We start from the raw sequence: 14836 nt of genomic DNA, 5'->3' as shown, positions 1-14836 counted from the left end.
ATCATCACCTATGCCCCACAACCTGGAGGAGATTCACCTGCTCCCAGCCCAGGTATAACGTATATAAATTCGAGTTAAAGCCTTGATTTTTTCTAAATTCATCTGAGGTGCACTGGTATTGATAAACAAGTTATGATTTGGCAATTTTACCTTTATTTTTTGAGGATCTAAACCATTTAGCAACTCTGTAAAGGCCTGCGCAGCACTTCGGCAACGCTGCTCCAATAAGGCTGTGTAACCATCTTGAATTAAGCTTCTTAGCATTTTCATTATATTAGCAAAATCCTACAAAAAGGAAAAAAAAAAAAAAGAAAAAGAAAAAGAAATTTTATTTAACTAGTGCAAATCTACAGCTTTTTAGTTCAAAACTTATGATGTTAAGTTCACATTAACACTTTATAAATGATAATAAATATTTAAATAAATACTCAAACTATGCTTTATTCATCATATTCCTTTCTCAGCACAGCACTGCCTCATTATCTTCATTCCTCTGCCACTGCCCATGAGAGGAAAGTTTGATTCATTTTATTCTATACAGTGCAAAGCTTTGCTTACTTTTTCAGTCTATACCAATAATATTTTAAAGTTTTAACAATGTAAGAAGAATACCAAACATCACTAAATAAGTAAATTGTCTGGGACTCCAACAATTAGACACATAAGAACACACGACCTATGTACCCAAACAATCAGATTTTAACAACTGTCATCCTGTGCTGAAACAAACATTAATTTTAAGCAAGAAATACGTATTTCAATTGTTAACTACTCCTGCTTCACATGTACTTAAATATAACCAGAAAAAAATTATTGAGAGAGTACAATATTAAATAAAAGGAAAAACATAAAAAATAAAAACAAAATTGACATAATATACTCAAATAAAGTGATAAACTCTTTGCAAGTTGAAAACATATGTACACAAACATTATAATGTGAATTCAGATTTTAGTTACATGGCAATAGCCTTAAGTTACAAAAGTTCCACAAAGATGACAGAGGTAAGACATTAAGATAAAGTCTCGTCATCCTTGCCATACATGTGTACACCATTCAGAGAACAGAAAATACTAATCTAAACAATATACTCCTCACTGTTCCTAACAATAAAGACTCAAAAGGTAAACTGCTTGTAGAGTTTAGTCACAGATTAACAAAAGATTCCTGACGGTTTCTAGCCAATGAACCAAAATATAGGACAACTTTCCCCAAAAATATGATGGAAAAGAACAATTCTCATATTAACCTGGTTATCCACTATAGTATTTAAAACACACATGATAGCCACATTTGTTTTAAGATGTGAATTTGAGATTACAGACCATGAAGTGCTGTTCTGTCAATCACTAGTTATTCACCTTTTTTAAAAATATTTTTAGTTGTCAATGGATCTTTATTTTATTTATTTATATGTGGTGCTGAGAATTGAACCTAGTGCCTCACACATGCTAGGCAAGCACTCTTCCATTGAGCTTCCACCCCAGCCCAAATATGCTGTTTTAATCTCCTTTCTTATTCTAGGAACAGATCCACATAGCCTTGGAAATTATTTCCCTTAACATACATTAACATAGGATATCTGTACTGTAAGTTTCATCAAAGCAGGTTGGACAGTGTCAATGCAGACTCCCTCTGTCTGCAACATCTGGGAGGGGCCCAATAAAAACGTATTGAATAAACAATGGGTTCACAAACAACTATCATAAATAATCTTTTTACCTTCACAGGCTTTTTTTTTTTTTAAGTCCTTCAGGGTTTTTAGAGTCAGTAAAAATATAAAAACATATAATTAAAAAATCTCCAACTGTTAACAAATTCTAAAACTGCTTTTATTCAAATGATTAGAAATCTGTTTCAGTCCTTTGCAAGATGTTATATAGACCTAAATAATTAATTGAATTTTAAATGACCCATAAATTTTGAAGCAATTATCCTATTCCATGATATAAATTTTCATCACTAAATAACATAAAAAGAATTTACCAAGTTTATTGTTAAAGTAGGCATAATGAAACTGCATATGTTTAAATCATTTTAAATTATCCAAATCTTTGAAAAATATTTCAAGTTAGTATTACTATTAAATCTCTGGCAAGAAATTCTACAGTTCTAACCACTGGTTAAATCTCTGGGTAACAATTTTTGAATTAGTATTTAAATTAATGATAGTCCGGTTTCTTAGCAAGCATATATTAATTCATGACCAGAGCTTTGCTATTTCTACTGGAAAAGCTTTTTCCATTACCTGGTGTGCAGCTCTGGAAGATTTAGAAAACTGTTTCTCCAAGATGTTTTTCAAATCAACTGGTAAAGTCAACTGTGAACTAGAACTAAAAGAGAAAAGCATGTTTTAAATCATCTTAAAATAAAACAGTCCTGTTTATATAAAGAAAAATACGGAGTAAATGGACAGTCACATGTGAGTTCCTAAATAGAAATATTACTAAGACACTGATTTCCCCAAATTACTCTCTAAATCCAATGTAATTTCAATAAAAAGTCCCTATAAAATTAGAGAAAAAAAAATACCTGAATTTCTCTGATTCATTGTTTCGGGATTTTTGTTTTCCTTTATGTTTTGGAGGCTGACCTGTGAATACAAAAGCATTTGTTCCTGAGATCCATACATAAAAATCCACAAGCCTGAGAGCAAAACAATAAAAACATATGTAAATTGGAATAAGAAAGCCAAAAAGCAATACTGTGTGAGAGCATAATTACGAACACGTAAGCCAGAAAGGAAGGCAGGCACTGATGATGGTATTCTATGTATGATGTAAAATTATTACAAAGATAAATTATAATGGTGATAATAGTTATTTAGGTTTGCAGCAGATACAGAGAGATATAGGCAAGTGCTCCTATTCTCAGGCAGTTTACAATCAGATGGGAAGAAAGGACACAACTTTTTAGTAATGAAGATAAGAAAAGACTGTGCCATTATTGACACATTAATTCCACAGCCAGTAACTTCTCTCCTAACTACAGAAGGAAGAAATCACCCATCTAAGGCAGTGTGGTTGGGGAAAGGGTTGGTGAGGATGCAGCCTTTCTTTGGTCTTAAGATGAATGATTTGGACAGACTGGTTGGAACCCAAGAGTAGAATTCATTTATAAATACTAAGTAAACCTGTACAATCTAAAGAGCTCTAGCACGATAGAAGGCTAGAAAATGACTGCAAAGGCAGGCTGGTGTGAGTGTTCGCAAACCCTTTTGCTTCAGATACCCATGATTCATCAGGCTAGCCTTTATCACACTGGCAGGAATACAAGCCTCTGTGTAGCAGGGGAGTGACACATTCAAAGCTAGGTGGAAGAGTGAGCATGGCAGAAGGACAGAGAATATGTGCTAGGTTTGTGGGGACAGCACAGAGCCAATCAAGGTCAATGAAATAAGAAGGGTGGAGCCCAAGCTGGCTTCAGTAGCCTCAGAAACGAAAGGTACAGGAGTCTTAGTGTGATTTCTGCTTTGTGAGGTTGGGCAAAACTATTTAACCCTAATCATGGGATCTCAAGTTCTTTTACTGAACATGGATACTGATGAGTAAATAGTATTTAAATGTTATTTAAATGTATTGTCTGTAATAATGGCCTAAGAAATATTAACGAATTAAAAACTGCCTTTCTAAAAAAAAAAAAAAGCTTAATCCTCAAAGATGTTTCACATGGTGTTGGAATCACAATAGGTAGGACAAACACCTACGTTTCCCACTCACTGTAAGCACACTAATTGCTAACCAACTGCAAATGTTCAGTACTAAGGGGTTCAACATGTGGAATTAGACCCCAGAGAAGACAGAATGTAGGTAGTAAAAGATAAAAATGGATAGAAACAAAGCCATTCAAAAGAAAACAAACGAGAGAAAGTAAAGAGAGCAACAGGGTATCACTAACTGGAGGCCAACAATCCACTTCAATAACCCTGAAAGGTACTCTATATGAAAGCTTGAGATAAACAACTATTGGGTATAACAACCTAGAATCATTAAAAAAAAAAAAAGTCTCTATTTCTTTAAACTCTTGTTTAAAAAACAGAGAAGCATGTAATCCACTTGAGAAAGATTTTCCTCAAAATTAAAACTAAACAGGAATTAGCCTAAAGCATTCTTATGGGCTGAATGTGTTGCCCCAAGATTTGTTATGTTGGAAATCTAATCCCCAATGGTTTTAGGAGGTAGAACTTTGAGGAGGTGATTAGGTCATAAGGTAAAGACCTTGTACAGGAATTAGTGCCCGTATAAGAAGAGGCCCCAGGACATGCCCCCATCCTTCTATCACGTGAGGACACAGCAAAAAGTTAGCCATCTACTGTTGGGCACAGTAGTACACCCTGTAATCCTAGCAACTCTGGAGACTAAAGCAGGAGGATCCCAAGTTCAATGTCAGCCTCAGCAACTTAGCAAGACCCTTTCTCAAAATAAAAAATAAAAAAGGCTGGGGATCTCGCTCAGTAGTAAGTCTCTGGGTTCAATTCCCATTATCCAAAAAAAGGTCATCCATTAACCAGGAAAAGAGGCCTCACCAGATATCAAAACTGCTGGCACCACAATATTGGATTTCCCAGCCTACAGAAATGTGAGAATTGAATGTTTGTTGTTTAAAGCTACCCAGTTTATAGTATTTTTGCTACAGTAGTCCCAAAGGACTAAAGTATCCTTTTTTTTTTTTTTTTTGGTGCCAGGGATTGAACTCAGGGTATTTAACCAGTGAGCCACATCCCCAACCCTTTTAAATTTTTTTTTTTTAATTTACAGACAGCATCTCACCAAGTTGATTGCCTTGCTAAATTGCTTAGGCTGGCTTTGAACTTGCAATCCTCCTTCCTCAGCCTTCCAAGATGCTGAGATTACAGGTGTGCGCCACCACACCTGGCAACAGACATCCATTCTCAACAGGAGTTGAGTATTACCCCAAATACAGTAAAAAATTAAGTTGTTGGGAGATGAAAAAGGCTAGTTCTTTTTATATATAAAGCACAGATGAACATATTGTATGTAAACAGACAAGCAGTACATATGGTATTAAAAATTTCAGAGGAAGATTGATTAGGGGGAAAAAATGTAAAAAAAAAAAAAAAGAAAGGCTCCTGAGATTAAGGAAAGGGAGATAATAATGAAAACTTACAATAACAAGAAACAAAGGTGGCCTAAAAGTGATTAAGGACAGATCAAGAAATGCTATGTGCTTAAGTGTTCCTTTCCATTCTTCTTATTGAAGTTCAAAAATTAAATGTATTAAGTAATGAAAAGACCGAGCATTGATTTCAAATACTCAATGTTTTCTTAACAATAAAAACTGCTATGTTTATGCTGAGTGTTCCCTAAAAGTCCATGTGCAAAGGCTTAGTCGCTAGGGTGGCAATATTAAGAAGTGCTGTAGAATCTTTAAGGAAGTTCGTTAAATCGCTGGAGAAATGCCTTTGAAGAGGAATATGGGAGCCTGGTCTTGTCTTCTCTCTCTGCTTCCTGGCTCAGGATATAAGCAGTATGCTCCACCACATTTCCCTGCCATTGCAATCCACTGCCTTACCAGCACTGAGCCAATACAGGCACCATATCTTCACATCTCCAGAACTATGAGCCAAAATATAATTCTCTTTACGTCATAGCTAGCCTTTGCCAAATATTTCATTATAGTGATGGAAAGCTGACTTATACAGAAGCATTATAAATTAAAATGAGAACAAGAGCAAATATAAATGAGGCTTGTACAAATTTTAGGGCATAAAGTTTAGATAATACTACGACAACTCAGCAACAATTTATATAAGAAAAAATACTCACTTGGTGGTGGTAAAAATTCAGGATGACAGTCACAATCATCTACCTTCAAAGCCTCATCTACCACCTGCCCATGAAAATAAAACTAGTGAGACTGTAAAAATAATATAGCCATTTCAGTTATACCAATCCTCAGCATTTATCCAAAAGAACTAAAGTCAACATACTATAGTGATCATGCATATCCATGTTTGTAGCAGCATAGTTCACAATAGTCAAAACTATGGAACCAGTCTAGGTGCATCAATGGATGAACTGATCAAGGAAATGTGATACATACACACAATGGAGTTATACTCAACTATAAAGAAGAACAAAATTATGCCATTTGCAGGAAAATGTATGGAACCTGAGCACATCATGTTACGTGAAAGAAGCCAGACTGAGAAAGTCATGAGTCATATGTTCTCTCACACTTGGAAGCTAGAGAAAAAATAAAGAAAAAAAGAGGACCGGTCTCATGAAAATAGAAGAGAGACCAGCAGAGTAGTGGAGAGGGAACAGGGTGAAGGGAGAGGAAGTACTGGGGAATGAAATGGACCAAATTGTTATATGCATGTATGAGAATGTAACAATGGATTCCACTATGATGTATAATTATAATGTACTGTTAAAAAAAAATAAGAATTCAATGGCCATGTAATAGAATTTGTAGAATATGATAGAATTCACTCAAGCACCTAAAATATGCATCTAGTTACTAAGTCTAAATGTATAAGCAAGCATACAAAATGATAACTAGTGACCAGAGATCAAGACAAATGACAAATTCTTGAATGACAATTCTTTCTCTGATTCCTAGAATGATGTCTCTTGTGGCAGCTATTCAACAATGACTGAACTGAATATTACCACATTATTCCTGTGCTCTTCTCCCTAAATTAATACAGCTTCTTGGAGATTTTCAATATTACCAACAAAAGGACTTAACGGTATATTAAGAAAGTTCCTTTCAATGCCCATCACCCACCCAATGCCAAAACATCATGATCTTTTCTTTCCTCAAATCTTGAAGAGAAATATAATGTGGACTTAGTGATAGCTGCTGAGTGTTGGATGTATATCACAGGTAGAGGAAAACTCAGACACATTTATCTGGGACACCTGACCTCAGAGGCAGGCTAGAAGCCTTAGTGTGGTGCTCTGAAGAAACCATGAGACCAAGATTGCTGCTGAGCACAGCCTTGAAAGGGCAACAGAAGCTGTAGATACACCTTGGCAGAGGTGGGGAAGGAGTGCCTCCTAGGCACCCCAGCTTAGCACAAGTTGGCTGGTGAGCTGCTACAGTGCCAGGTCACAAACAGATTACAAATCAGAAAAGGGAGAAAAAGACAAATCCAAAACACAGGGAGGGGCAGAAGTGACTTGGCCATCAGACCCCATTGTCACTCATTCCTGAGACTGGCTGGGTGACCTAAAAGGAGGGTATAAAAATGGACTAAATGGCAAAATTATATCTAGAAAAAAATACTTTTAATATCTGTAAATATAGTCAGGCTTGACAGTACATTCCTATAATCTCAGCGACTCAGGAGGCCAAGGCAGGAGGATTCCAAGTTCAAAGCCAGCCTCAGCAACTTAGAAAGGCCCAAAATAAAAAAAAATAAAAAGGCTGAGGATGTGCTTAACTCAGTGGGTAAGCATCCCTAGGTTCAATCCCTGGTACAAAAAAAAAAGATATGTAAGTGTGATTTCAGAAGAAATTCTGTGACTTTAAATATATTATTTTTATGTAGTTGTATGAGGTATAACTGGTTGTAGTTGTATGAGGAATAATTGCACTGGGGATGTGGTTCAGTGGTTAAGCACCCTTGGGTTCATTCCCTGGTACCAAAAACAAAACAAAACAAAATCTAAAAAAAGAATTATTTTCTTGATCTCAACAAGTAAGAGTTTATACCACCAAAATAGTTGGTTTCCACTATCAACAAACATGTTACTTTTAATAGCTGAAATAATTTTAAGTTTTTAACTGAGCTTACCTTTAGATTCTGATTACCACCGTTTGCCATCTTGTAGTTAGTTTTTTTGAGATCTCTTTCTGTCTCCACAAAGTTAAGTGAAGTACTAAAAGCAGGTGCTGATAAATTCCTAGGTATATAGGCCCTAAAATGGGATAAAAGGAATGACCCCTTTATTCCTACTAATTAATGAGCATTTTTAAAAGTTATCCTTCAAACAAACAGGTTGCAGCAATTATAGCCTTTCTTCCTTGAAAGCAAGGTACCACTGTTTTGAAAAGATCCTCTACCTCTCAGATAAGCCTTTATACATAAGTAGTATTTAAAACCAGTTCAAGACTAGTATTCTGGGTTCTAATATTAAAATAAATAAGTCTTCATGTTTCACATGTTAACAGCTTCACTATCCTGTGTACTTATAAAGGGAGAAAGGCTTAATCTATTTAAATTGCCAAATAAGCAAATGTAGAATCCTGGCTATTTATTTTCTTATAAGCATTCCTAAATCGATCTGTACTCTTTGAAAAGTATCAAGAGGCTGGGGCAACGTTTCCAGGACAGAGAGGAAGGGCATGAGGCAAAGGCTGTGTATCAGCTCTCTACTGCCAGGACCCCGTGACCAACTGCTCCCCGTCAAGCACAATAACTTCAAATTAACATTCCACTCCTCTTTTCTCACTAACTTAGGCTACTAATCGTCCAAGTCGTTCAATAAAATAAATCTGACAACTCACAGGTTACCTGATATTTTGTGTGCAAACACACACACACACACACCAAAAAAAAATAGAACCCTCTTTTTCTTCCATCCCTAAATTTACTATAGTTGCGATTAAGTTTTTTAAATGACAAACACAAGTGATTCTTAAGTTCACAGAGCAAAGTCATTCCAAGTAGTAGCTACTGATCTGATATTAACTCACCTGCTTTCATAAAAAGCTTTAATTGGATTCTTATTTGGTGTTCGACCTATAAAAGTCAATCACACACACACACAGAGTAATCAATGGATTGGCAACACAGACTTCAAAAGATTTTCAAATTTCCTTTAAGCTGAGTAAGAACATCAAACAACTTTAGAAAGTTGAAAAATAAATCAAAACAATTTTACAATTCTAGATGTCAGTAATTTCAGAATGGTGTCAACAAACTGTTGTACACCATGTATGACATCCCACTGCATGTGATTACTGACAGGATGACAGCAATACATTGATTTGAATCAGAGACAGTACCTGTCTTCAAGGAGCTCACAATCTAAGAATCTTGTTAACAGCTGGATGACAACATCTGCTAGTTACAAAACTGCTCAGCTCAGCTCCATAGACACTGAATACCCAAAGAAGAAGAAAAAAAAAAAAAAAAGGAAAGACCTAGACACTCAAAGTGTAAAGAAATTTTTTCAAGCACTGAGAAGGAAAAATGACTAAGTACAGAAAACAAGGTTGAAGAATGGAAATTTACAAGTCCTAGCCTGCACAGCCAATTTCTGATTATAGATGTTCAACATGCTACAGAATTATTTGCAAACTTGGTGCAAACAAATTAAGCAACTCTATTGAAGGGCCTTTTCTTTTAGAAATAACTTAAATGATGAAAAGTTTTACACAATTTCCTTTCAAAAGCATTTATTTTATTCAAAATTTCTGAAAAGAATATTTTTCTATAGAAGAATAAATAATAATTTGGTTACTGGCTGTTTCAAATAAAAAATACAAATCATGTATAATAACCTAATGGAACATATTACTAACTCTACAAAAGAAAGATAGAAAACGTAAGTAACTTGAGGATAACATAACAAAATAAGCACAAATCATCTGAGAACTGATTTATGATCCTCTGTTAATCCAAGAAACCCACCTTTGAAACTTTAAAGGGAATTCAACTGTAACCAAAAGAATCTTAGGTGAAATACCTTGTAGGTCTTCTATTTGTTTTTGTAACTTTACATGCTGCTGAATTAGATCCTTGATTCCCTCAGGGTCATTTTTACAGAGTTTTTGAGCTTTTATGTTTGCTTGCAGGGCCCAGTCATATTCCCCCAGCATAGAAAGAGCAGCACAATAACGATAATGACCCTGTTCCAAAAAGATAAATTTAATTTTTTTCTCAAAAATATGCTTAAATTAAATAATAGGTAAGGAAAAATATTGTTTGAAAATGAATTAATTAAAATGTTAGATTAGGCCCCTATCATGAAAAATAAATAAAAATATTAACACCTCAAGAAATAAAACTAATGAATTAGTGGAATGTTAGGAATAGGCAAGTGATTTTTAACAATTAACTAGAGATAAATATTTTTGCTTAAGAGATTCTGGTACCCCAGCGAAGTATTTAACTTCTGTTATATTTTACTAATAAAGTACTAAACACAGTATTTTGTGAATAAAAGTAATTCGTTATAAGAAACAAATTTTAAAAAAATACTTTAAGGCAATAATATTCACTAAGTCATGACGTGCCCTACACTTTGGAAATCAAGATTTTGGAGCTGGAAGGAGCAACCAGCTTGGGCAGCATTCCCAGCACCTCCAAAAACACAGGCTCAAATAACAAGTGTAGTCAGGCTAACTCTTCTTTCCATCTCTCCCCTTCAATCAGCTTTTATTTTATCTGTAAGTGTAGTTCCTAGCTTTAAGAAAAGGTCCAAAAATCACTGACTTTATTCTCAATGCAAATGGTAAGGTTTTGGCTTTTTGTTTTTGTTTTTTGCTATAGAACCCAAATCCTTACTGACTCCAATATTTGGAAAATCCATTATATCTAACATCTTAGTCTAGAAAGCGAATAATATCAAACCTGGGGCTAATTTAACTAACCCGGCTCCCAGTTATTCACAAATCAAACTTCCATTTTAGGTACCATGTCTCCTCTAGAGAGACGATCTACCAGAAAAAAACAGGCCAGAACCTGGCCTTGAGTCACAGTTAGAAACAAACTAAAGAACAATGATTTTATGACACCTAGTCCAGATCTCCTTCCTACTTACTACACATTTTACAAAGAACATTCTGATTAGATGAGAACCTGGGAGAAAATCAAAATAAGTGAACCCTTTAAGTGGAAAAATCAAAAATAAGTGAACCCTTTAAAAAGGAGTAGTTTTTTGCTTAAAAGAATCACTGGCATGTTTATTCAGAGTCAGTACTGTGTTCTTGTGGACCTATGAATTCTGAAGATTTTATTCTAAAGACTATGCATTTCATTAAACTCTGCTTCCCCTTAGAGGGTAGAAGTCCTGTTTCCTGACACCTGCAGTAAAAGAGGACAAAGAGATCTCTCATATATACTAAAAGGTGGAAAATCCTACCACTAGATATTTGTCAACTTTCAAGTTCAGATTACTACATTTAAAAAAAATAAACACAGAATAGAAATAATGTTAGATCATAAAACATATCTGCTAAACTTGTAGTGAATACTTTCTTCTTTTCCCCTACTATTCTCACCACCTATTGGATCTTTTTCCCTGGACCCCATATAACTTCTGCTGGTTGAGAGAGCGGTTTATCCAGCCCCTTGTGCTGAAGCTTAATGAAGCTCAGATTAAAGTATCTCAGTTTCTTGAACCAATTACCGATAAAAATTTTTGTTCTTCTTTGACACTCACATTCTCTATCATATATGGACATTCCCTACTATCTGTTGGTCTAGCATCCCCTCACCTAGGGGTAAACATTTTCCACTCCTCATAGATATGGCATGGCAGTACTATCAGTTTTAGTGCACCATCCCAACAAGGAATAGCGGCTCTGACTGGTCAGTGGAAACATACCACTTCCCAGGTCACTGTAACTGATCCACACGGGGACACATGACCCAACTGAAATCAACCTGAGCCTTAGGCTTATTATATAGATACTGACAGGGGTTTCTTCACATTAGAATTAATAACTATGACGGATATTGGTTTGGGGCTCCTACTACAAAGTCAAAAAGTTTTTTTTTTTTTTAAATGTGAATATGCTTTACTTTCTCTCTCTATATATATATATAAAACTGTAAAGTTTAGAGACGATCAGGGTACATCTAGAGTGGAATGTCCATACACAGCCAAACAAAGGCCTATACTTGTTCTATTCTTTCTTGTTTTTTTCATGTATGACATGCTTCTGCCTGTGCATTGGTGTATATATGGTATGCAGTCACTTTTTGATAAAAATCACTTAATTTAGAAGATAATTGGAGAGGGAAATTGTCAGTTCATCCCTCATATTGAAGGACCATAACTTATTCCCAATGATTAAAACTTTATCCTGTGTATGTATATTATCTCAATAGCAACGGGGTATATTTCTTTTTTTTTTATTGAGTGATTTAAAAAAATAATAAATGACAGTGGAATGCATTACAATTCTTATTACACATATATAGCACAATTTTTCATATATCTGGTTGTATATAAAGTATGTTGACACCAATTTGTGTCTTCATACATGTACTTTAGATAATGATATCTATCACATTCCACCATCCTTGCTACTCCCCTGCCCCCTCCCTTGTCCTCCCACACCTCTGCCCTATCTAGAATTCATCTATTCCTCCCATGCTCCCCTTCCCTACCCCACTATGAGTCAGCCTTCTTATATCAGAGAAAACATTCAGCATTAGTTTTTTGGGGGGATTGGCTAACTTCACTTAGCATTATAGCAGCACAATTCACAATATCTAAACTGTGGAGCCAACCTAGATGCCCTTCAGTGGATGAATGGATAACAAAAATGTGGCATATATACACAACAGAATTTTACTCAGCAATAAAAGAGAACAAAATCGTGTAGGTAAAAGTCTTTTTTTAAATGAAGCCACAAGAACCTATGTTCAAACTTCCTTTTCTGGCCAAGATGGAGTACCAGAGACCAGATTTACCATCCTGCCTAAAATGAATTTTAAAAACAAAAAAGATATGATTCCCTGGCTTATAAAACACTGGACACTGGGCAAGAAAACTGAGTGATCCTTGAGAGAAGAGAAACACACAAAGTAAGACTTAAGACTGCTCCAGCTTACTGAGACAAACCCTCAGCCCAGGAAAAAGTCACTACTCAAAGACTGGCAGTCTCTCTCAGCTAAGGAGAGAGAGGTGGGAGGCAGGATTAAGGCAAGCTTGAGTTCATGAAGCAAGGACCATAGAGGGGAGAGCTGCCGAGAGAACTTCAAGGAGTCCTCAATGGGTCTTCAGCTGAGCACTGTCAGCACATGTCTGTGGGAAGAGCTCTCAATCAGGGAAAGAGCTATCAGAAAGGCTAATAGTACAAGAGTCGGACTCGTACATTACTCCTACACCCACAAACCTGAGTGGAAAATGTCAGAATTCAGGGAGCATTAAGTACTCAGAAAGTTTTGCCTCAGTAGTGAAGGAAAAAGTTAGCCTTAGGTTAATGACACTATGGCCCCACATAATAGAGCTTAAAACAAGATTATAAAAAAACTAACCTCCTTGTATGTTATTTCACTGTATTCCAAAACAAAGCTCAAAGGTAATCAGAGAAAATGAAAGATATGCAGCACTAAACAAAGTAACATTCACAATGTTGAATTCCAATAAAAAATGACCAGGTATGCAAAGAAAGGAAATGTGTTCTATAGTGAGAAAAATCAATCAACTGGAAGCCCATAAATGACACAAATGATGGAATTCAGGATATTACAACAGTTGCTATAATCACATTCCATACATTGTAGAAGCAAGTAGAGACATGAAATATAAGACCCAAATTTAATTTCTAGAGATAAAAATTAAAGTATTTAAGATGAAAAATACCTGAATGTTAAGAAAGGCAAATGAAACATTATAGATGAAAATATCCATGAATTTGAAGATACAGAAAAAAAAACTTTGTAAAATCAAACAGAAAAGAGAAAAAAGAACGAAATATGAAACTGACAAAACAGGGAAACACAGCTGAGAAACAGAAGGACATACACAGCTCTTGCCCAGCCACCACTGAAGCCAACCCCTAGACTTCTCAAGTACAACAGCCTACAGATTCTCTCTACTACCTACACCAAGGACCTGAGTCAGGTTTCTATCGTTCACAAACAAGAATCTAACATACCCTTCAGAACTCCGTCTCTTGAGGACTTTAGTGAGTCTATTATTTTGTATCTTGTAAACTACAGCAAAACACAATACGCACAGAAAAATTAACATATCTCTACTGACTATACCATAAAATTTCTCATTTTTTAAAGTACAATGACTCATCCTCTCTCAAGCCTGAAAGTAAGTCTAGAGACAGGTGACCCTCTAGTAGTCTCCCCTATCTGAACCAAAGGAAGCAAAAATGGCCCATCCCCATGCAGAAATGGAAAGTACCTGCCTCTACAGGTTTGTCTCTTAGAGCTGTGACCCCACAGACTTGGGCTCATACTTCTCAAACAAAACATTCTTAGAAAAGTAAAGAACGCACCTTGCACACTCTCCTTTTTTTTTGGCACTAGGGGCCTCAGAGGGGTTTAACTACTGAACCACATTCCCAGACCTTTTTATTTTTAATTTTGAGATTCAGTCTTGCTAATTTGCTCAGGGGCTCACACTAAGTTACTGAGGCTGGCCTCAAACTTGTGATCCTCCTGCTTCAGCCTCCTGAGTCTCTGGGATCATAAGTGTGTGCCACCATGCCTAGATGCATGCTCTATTTTAGCTTCTGAAGTAAAAATATTCTTCAATGAATATTTCTATCTGGTAAAATAAAAAGGAAAAATAGCTTACATATATAGTTACCGAATTTTGTGAATACTTAACTAGTGGTTGTATTTTATTAATCTATGCAAATTTTTTGCAATCATATGACATATCATAAAACATCCCAACTTAAAAATTAGTAAATATTTTGTCTGAGAAACCAAACCAGGAACACTCTATGAAAGTCTTCAAAAATAATTCAGAAAGCCTTAATATTCTTCCCTAAATTTGATAATAGATTAAAATTTGCAAGAAGTATCTCTGGAAAACCAGTATCATAGACTGGGTTTCAGTATTCAGAACATTATCAATTCATTTGTTCTACAAATATTTATAGAATACCCACAAAATGCAAGGTGTAGTCATCAGCAAAGATACTGTTTCAAGCAAAAGAATGA

At 35.5% G+C, this 14836-nt stretch overlaps 1 protein-coding gene across 10 annotated transcripts in view; it reads right to left on the bottom strand.

The window, feature by feature from the left end:
- Positions 1 to 14836, bottom strand: part of Ttc3 (tetratricopeptide repeat domain 3) — a 117686-nt gene that overhangs the window by 66882 nt on the left and 35968 nt on the right. For all 10 annotated transcript variants that reach the window (XM_046439208.2, XM_046439213.2, XM_046439214.2 and 7 more), the window contains 7 exons: positions 9663 to 9825; positions 8668 to 8713; positions 7766 to 7889; positions 5787 to 5850; positions 2533 to 2593; positions 2249 to 2333; positions 151 to 285 (listed from right to left, as the gene is read on the bottom strand). In XM_046439208.2, coding sequence (XP_046295164.1) covers positions 151 to 285; positions 2249 to 2333; positions 2533 to 2593; positions 5787 to 5850; positions 7766 to 7889; positions 8668 to 8713; positions 9663 to 9825 — 678 coding nt within the window. The remainder of the gene's footprint in view (positions 1 to 150; positions 286 to 2248; positions 2334 to 2532; positions 2594 to 5786; positions 5851 to 7765; positions 7890 to 8667; positions 8714 to 9662; positions 9826 to 14836) is intronic.

Source organism: Marmota monax, unplaced genomic scaffold (assembly GCF_021218885.2).
Source record: "Marmota monax isolate L192 unplaced genomic scaffold, Marmota_monax_Labrador192_F-V1.1 WCK01_AAM20220418_F8-fsc00125, whole genome shotgun sequence".
Taxonomy (NCBI): domain Eukaryota; kingdom Metazoa; phylum Chordata; class Mammalia; order Rodentia; family Sciuridae; genus Marmota; species Marmota monax.
The sequence above is the reverse complement of the archived record's forward strand: the minus strand, read 5'-3'. Positions and strand labels throughout refer to the sequence as shown.